General features: G+C 47.6%; 2 protein-coding genes across 6 annotated transcripts in view; one reads left to right on the top strand and one right to left on the bottom strand.

Annotated features, from left to right (window-relative positions):
- PTRHD1 (peptidyl-tRNA hydrolase domain containing 1) overlaps positions 1–2,429 on the top strand; it is a 2,733-nt gene extending 304 nt beyond the window's left edge. The window contains exons 2-3 of the mRNA XM_015408997.1: positions 5–111; positions 2,072–2,429. Of these exons, the coding sequence (XP_015264483.1) occupies positions 5–111; positions 2,072–2,242 (278 nt within the window). The 3' untranslated portion in view covers positions 2,243–2,429. The remainder of the gene's footprint in view (positions 1–4; positions 112–2,071) is intronic.
- A 2,638-nt stretch (positions 2,430–5,067) lies between these two features.
- The window catches only part of NCOA1 (nuclear receptor coactivator 1), a 250,618-nt gene continuing 248,896 nt past the window's right edge, over positions 5,068–6,789 (bottom strand). For 4 of the 5 annotated variants that reach the window (XM_015405923.1, XM_015406078.1, XM_015406150.1 and 1 more), the window contains exon 21: positions 5,068–6,564. In XM_015405923.1, coding sequence (XP_015261409.1) covers positions 6,397–6,564 — 168 coding nt within the window. In that variant the 3' untranslated portion in view covers positions 5,068–6,396. Of the gene's footprint in view, positions 6,565–6,661; positions 6,719–6,789 lie in introns of all 5 variants that reach the window. The other variant, XM_015406219.1, reaches the window with a different exon arrangement.

The raw sequence follows: 6,789 nt of genomic DNA on the forward strand, positions 1-6,789 counted from the left end.
GTAGCTCAGGCCTGTCACGCCGCCCTGGCAGTGACGCATGCTTACTACGATCATCCTGACACCGGCACCTACTTGGCTCAGGGCGGCAGCATGAGAACCGTCGTGCTGGAGGTAAGGCCGGGGAGAAAAAAAGACTGCAGGCAGCGTCGCATTAGAATGCCGCCATCCGATAGGCGGGGTTCGCTGCGCTAGGAGGCGGGGCTTCTCCCGGTTGCCTGGTTACTGTGGAGACAAATGGGCCTGGCTATTGTCTGCTGTGTCTGCCCTGCCTGTAGCTGCCCTAGAGCCTGTGTGCCCCCCCCTCTGCTATTTGAGCTCCTTTTAAATGGGAGGTTGACTATGGTACCTTTAGCATGCAAACGGTGAACTCTGCTATGGGCTACGGACCATCAGCACATAAAGGCATTGTCAGGGCATTGGCTGCTTTTACTCTGTTCTTTCTACCTCTGACTTAGAGTGGCTCTCCAAGGGCTCAGGCCTTTTCATCCAGGAGTGAACCTGAAGCTTTGAATGCAAAGCATGTGCTCATTTGAACATTTATGGAGAATCGACAAAGTAAAATTTGAACTACTATATTCTCACAACCATATATAAAATGCAGACTCGGAGCTGTATGTACAAAACCCGGTACAAGTGGTGTATCTCTGTTGTAACATCCAAGGGAAAGCCAAACTTAATATATGGAAACAGTAGAAAAGCGTCAGAAGCACCTGGAAGACTAACAGCATTTGTGGTAGAGTATGAGCTCTTGTGAGTCACTCCTCGCTTCTTCAGATACAGTGAGCAGTGACTCACGAAAGCTAATACCCTACCACAAATTTTAAGTCTTTAAGGTGCTACTGGACTCTTTTCTACTGCTACAGACAGACTGATATGGCTACCCATCTTAATATATGGAGAGATTGTTCTCTCCCCCCCCCACATCCTTCTTTGTAACTCCAGAAGATGACTTGCCTCTGGTTGCTAAGCAACTCTATCATTCTTCCTTCCCTGCCCCAGAATTTCTGCCTGTGTTACAAGGAAGCTGGGAGCCACAGGAGCCCCACAAGTGCTCAGCTACATAGGATTGCCAGGGAAATCCCTGGAGATTTGGGGGTGCAGCCTGAGGAGGGCAGGGCTTGGGGACAGGAGGGACCTGAGCAGGGTATAATTATTATTATTGTTATTATTAATTAAATTTCTGGATCGCCCAATCCCTGAGTACAGAAGGCTCTGTGTGATTTACAACAGGTTAAAAACAGTACAGAATTTCAGATTAAAATCAATAGCAATAATATCAGAGTTTGCTCTCCAGAGTGGCCATTTTCTCCAGGGGAACGGATCTGTCATCTGATGTTCAGTTGTAATTCTGGGAAAAGTCCAGGCCTCACCTGGAAGTTGGAATCTTACAGCTGTGAGTGATTAGATGTCTCCCATAGGGCTGGAATGATCCCACTCAATAGATTTAGTTCAGCTCTGATAACACGGCTGCAGAAGAGATCTGAGTAAATCCGGGGATCATTTCCTGCAGGAGCGCACAGGAGCGAAGCTCCAGCAGTAAAGAGCCCAGGGGGCGGGCACATGCAACAAGCCCCACCCCTTGCTCCCAGCAGCCCTCAGTCAGAGCAAGAAGCAGCCAGGTAAGTTGCAGAGCCCCGCCCCCCCCGGCCCAAAACAGTCCAGTGGCACCTTTAAGACCAAGTTTTATTCAGGTACAAGCTCTCCCTCCTCTGCGAGGGCAGATCCGTACGTGCCCTCCCCCCCAATAGCTAGCAATCCAAGAGTCCAGTGGAGCCTGAGCGGTGGGTGTTGCCTTCTGACACACTTCCGGTGATGTCAGGGGTGTGTGTCATATGCAAATAAGTTATGCTAATGAGTTATGCTAATGAGCTCCTGCACCTCTTTTTCTACGAAGTGACCCGAGTAAATCTCAGATATTTTATGGTTCTTGTGCATTCTGGCTGACAAAAGTGGAAGCAGTCTGCTCTCCACACCTTTTGGCTGTGATTTCATGTAAGTGTTCACTGTTAGAACTTGTTCACTGGTGTTTGCTTGGAATGCAGTCTGATTCTCTCCCCCCTCCATTTGAAAGGCACCAGATGAGAGTGCTCTGACGGCATTAGCAGAGACCCTACAGCAAAATGGCATCGATCATAAAGTGTGGACAGAACAGCCTGAAGACATTCCCACTTGCATTGCCCTCCGCCCCTACCCTAAGGAAGACGTGCACCGTCACCTGAAGAAATTCAAACTGCTGAAATGATCGTCCTTTCCTTTGGCCATTGTACAGGTTTGACTAGGAGAGACACCTTTTCTCTGGAACTCTGAGGCGCAGCAGGATCACTGGGAGGCATGAGAACTGCTTGGAGAACCACAATGTTACTGCATGTTGCTGGCTACGATATTCTGTCACCCAAAGTGTTGCGCTAGGGGGAATTAAAAATGTGCATATCCACATTTGGTGTATGGCTGAGGCATTCATGTGCTAGTGGCGCAAACAACAGCCTAGAGGCAGAGTCCTTGGTGGCATGTGGTTGTACATAATATTCCCTTTGGGATTTGGTTAAGATCTGACAGACATATCACATTGTTAAGAAGAGTTTTGTTGCCAGGTAAGACTGGCTAGGGAGCTCAGTGTCTTTTGCTTTTCACTGCAAAGTGCATAGCACCTTTGTTCCCAACACACAAAAAACTCTGCTTGTGGTAACTCCTTATGTGAGCTCTGTCATGCATTTCGTAGCAGTGGGTGGCCCCTCCATGCAATCAAACCAAACACTCGATACTTAATTTTACCTGGAGGGGGGGGGGGGGGGGGGGGGAGGAGGTACCCAGGGTTAAGATGATGTTTTCTGCAACCTCAGATCTTCAGAAAAAGCCAGAAGATTAAAAGAAAAATTAAGTACAGGTGAGAAGGAGGAGTGAAGAGAGGACAGGGAGGGATGGTGACTTTGTGGACTATGGTAGGGAGCAAATACATAAGGTCAGGGAGGGTGAGGAAAGAGTCAATGGGTGAATTTGGACAAGAGGAAAGGAAGGGAAGAAAATATAAGGTGGCCAGAGGAAAAAATGAACATGTGCCTGCTTGGGGTGGGGAGAAGCAAAGCCAGGTGGAGCAAGACAAGTGAAGCACCGGCAAGTATTTGTGGGTCCCCCGGCTTGTCAGTGTACATTTTGTACTGCAGCTGGTACAGGTGGATTGGGAGAAAGAGACTCGTACAGAGATGGTGCCACGGAGCTCGAAGGAGTGGCCATGGCCCTCTGGATCTTTTTGCAGGTGTTTTATGGATGGCGAGAATAAAACTTGACCACCGCAGAAGACCAAAAATAGGGCATGAAGGCGATACCCACTCACTGTTACGTCCCACCCACCCAGTAAGTGAAATTCATACACCGCTTTTGATACGGAGGTTCTAGTCTTGTGCGGTGTGGTGTTAAAATTCAGTCCTGAATTTTGCAGAGAATAATTTTTAGGGGCTAAGTAAAGAAAGGGCATAAAGCAGAACAGTCCATGGGAAGGAGGGAGGAGCTCAGGCAGTAGCAGAGGAACAGGACTGAAAACAAGGCGTTTCTCACAGAATAAGTCCACCTAGCCAGGAAGCAGCCTTTCAGCGGGCCTTCAGGTTTCTGCTTTCTGCATCTGTTGCTCCCATTCGATGGCCCCCCAGAAGCTTCTTGTCTCATGACTCCCCAGAAAGGGGGGAGGAAAGTATCCAAGCGTGTCCGGTAGTTCTGAAGTAGAAAACCTTGTCTCTGGAACGCCAAAGGGCAGCTGACCATTTTTTACCTTCATGACCTAAAAGAAAGGTAATTCCCTTAAAATACTCTCTTGTGTTCCCGCCAAAAGGAGCAGGGAGCTTTACTGTGAAGATCCAGCACTCACTTGCCACCTGGCTGCACACTTGTGAAGTAAAGTGGTCATAATATTTGCCGTGTGCTGTAGCAACCAAGGGTGCAGAAACAGAACTGAGATTTTACTCTGGCTGTGTGTGGTACACATGACAGCTCCTTAGCCATGGTTTCGATGGCTGCTGTGTTATTCCTCAGACACCTGAAATGGCTGTTTGGGGACTACCAATCAGCTAGGGAGAGGCTTGGCATAGCAAAGTTTGAGACCAAACACTAGTGCTACGCTTCCTCCCCTCTGATATTTCTGGTGAAGGCTGGGGTGTCTGTTATTATCTTGAATGAATGCCACGGTCAGAGGTGACAAATGCTCTTTCTAAGTGGGGGGCTGTCTAGGAGCTGACCTCTCCGTGAAACTGAGCAGTGACCCAAGCCCTAGGTAGTCGGTGTTCTGCTGAATGTGGGTTTTCCCATATCTACCAGCACAGTGAAGTTTTACTTCCTTTCATGTCCGTGCTGATTCTATACAGCTTTGAAAGGGGAACCTGGCTTCTGTAGGACCTATCCGTATTTTGTAATCAGGGTAGAGGTGTGTGTGGGGAGGGGAATGGTGCTTGCTGCTTGGTTCAGACTCCAGCCAAGGCTTACCCCCTCTGCTCTCTCTGCCCTGGGCTTTAACAACATTCGAAGGCCTATGAAATACTTGCGAGAGAACTCGAGGATGCTGGCCTGGGTGTCAGCTGTTTAGGGTGGCCTTGAACATCCTCTTAGTGGAGATCGTTGTGTGGTGGAAAGTGCCATCAAGGGTTCTCAAGAGAAGGGACATCAGAGGTGGTCCGTTATTCCCTCCCAGGCCAAATGCTAACCAGAGCTGACCTCGCTTGGCTTCCACGATTGGGCTAGTCTGGGCTACCTGGGTCAGGGTCCTGACCAGTGTTCCCTCTAAGCTGAGTTGGTGTGAGCTAGCTCATGGTTTTTTAGTCCCCAGCTCACAGATGTTTTTCTGAGCTCAGGAAGGGGAGCAAGCTAATTGATGCAGTCGCCAAATCGCTCACTCACAGCTTTAATGCCAGTCGCTCACAAAGCACAAGTTTTGCTCACAAGACTCCAAAGCTTAGAGGGAACATTGGTCCTGACAGCACCCACTCTCATTCCCCAGCCCCCTCCCAGTGAGGATGCGCCTCCTCAAGCCCATGTAACCCCCCCCCCGTTGCCCTCTCAAGCAATAATGCAACGGTAGCCGTCAACTTTGTCTCTTTGTTTTTTTAAACTCTTGCAAATTCATTTAACAAAAGCTACACAGTTTGTTTTCACACATCAACAAAATTTCAGAAAGAGGAAGAGGAAAGAAATACCCTCCCCCCAAAAGCAATGCTATTTTAAGTGCAATCCTCAACTAAAAAGAGAAAGAAACCAATTTATACAAGAGGTTTTGAGCTATTTACAATGAAAGGTTCGAGGGGGCAAAGAATAAGCTTGTCTCCCATTCACAGAGAATCGCCTTTTTATTATAATCATCATCATCAATATTATTTTAAATAGTTTCAAGCTACCTTTAGCTGTTAAACACAATCAAAGCAGAGAGAACTGACTGCTTAATTTTAATCAGAAAAATGTTTATCTACAATATCTGACAGAGGGTGCGACTCGCCACAGGTGTCTGCTGTGCATCCTCCTTTTCATTTTGACGAGGCCTGTGGGGGTCACTTCAGGGCAGACCCCTGCTCCCACAGATCGCGTGGAAATGAAGGGGATAATCACAGCAGTGGCACATGGGGGGGATTGCTCCCAGAGCCGCCTCTTCCTTTCCCCTTTAAAAATATTGCAATTATCCCCCAAACGGTACTTTGTTTTCTGTTTTCAAAAATTATTATATTAGGGTTTTTTTGTATGTTCCCTCCCACCTAGTTGTCATATACACAGAGGGCCTCTTTCTCACTAAGGAGGCATTCTATATACCAGCATAAAACATGGAAAAAATGGTGGGTCAAAATACTCTGTTATTATTATTATTATTATTTTTCTTTAAAACCGACATACTCACAAGTGCTAGAAAAAGCTGATTGCACAAACATATCTGGGGGGCGCAGCGGGTGAGGGTGTACTTTTTTAAAGAACAGCTAAAAACATTCCTTCTCAGAGTAGAGACAAGTGCCATTATCCCCCCCAATTCCTGCTTCATTGAAGACACAGATCAGTGACAGATCCAGCTGAAACTGAGAACTCGGATCCTCCTCTTCCCCCCCAACCCCCCACGCCTGCCCTCACTCTGGGAACCCCCTTTCGCACATTCCTGCCATCTGGGATAAGAAGCCAGCAACTGATTACAAAAATAAGGATCATCTATCATTTTGGCTCAAAAGTTCTGTCTTGTCACTTCGCTGACATCCAACACTTTAAAAAAAAGGGGGAGGGGAGAGAAAAACTTTTTTTTTTTGCTCCAAACACTACGAGAGCTGAAGAATGGCTGCAAGTTTGAGATATCAAAAATCTCAGAAAAATATATAATATATATATATTTATATATCTCTGTATGTCTTATTATTTAAATTTCACATTCCTTTGAAAAGCGGGTTATTCAGTCAGTAGCTGCTGAAGGAGGCTTTTCTGCTGGGCTTGTGGGGTCTGGGGGCCCGCCGAGCTCTTCTGCGAGCCCACTGGGCCTGGTTGGTTCAGGTAAGGGTCTCCCCCCACCAGGTTGACCGTACACTGCACGTCAGCAAACACCTGGACCTGCTGCACCTGCCGGGACACAAGAAAGGAGAGAGGCTTTTAGCCGGTAACGGGGAAAGGGCCCCCTGGCTGGCCGAGCAGGTACTACGGTTAAGTGGAAACTCACTAGAGAATTCCTCTAGTCTGTAGTCACCACAGAGTAGAACTCTTCTGTCTTCTTGCCCTACAAAAAGAAAACCGCTGCACTCATTTGGATCGGAGCTCTGAAAAGGTTCACATGTTTTGCATTTAGAA

This window comes from Gekko japonicus, unplaced genomic scaffold (genome assembly GCF_001447785.1).
Source record: "Gekko japonicus isolate JY-2015 unplaced genomic scaffold, Gekko_japonicus_V1.1 scaffold7, whole genome shotgun sequence".
In the NCBI taxonomy this organism is placed as follows: domain Eukaryota; kingdom Metazoa; phylum Chordata; class Lepidosauria; order Squamata; family Gekkonidae; genus Gekko; species Gekko japonicus.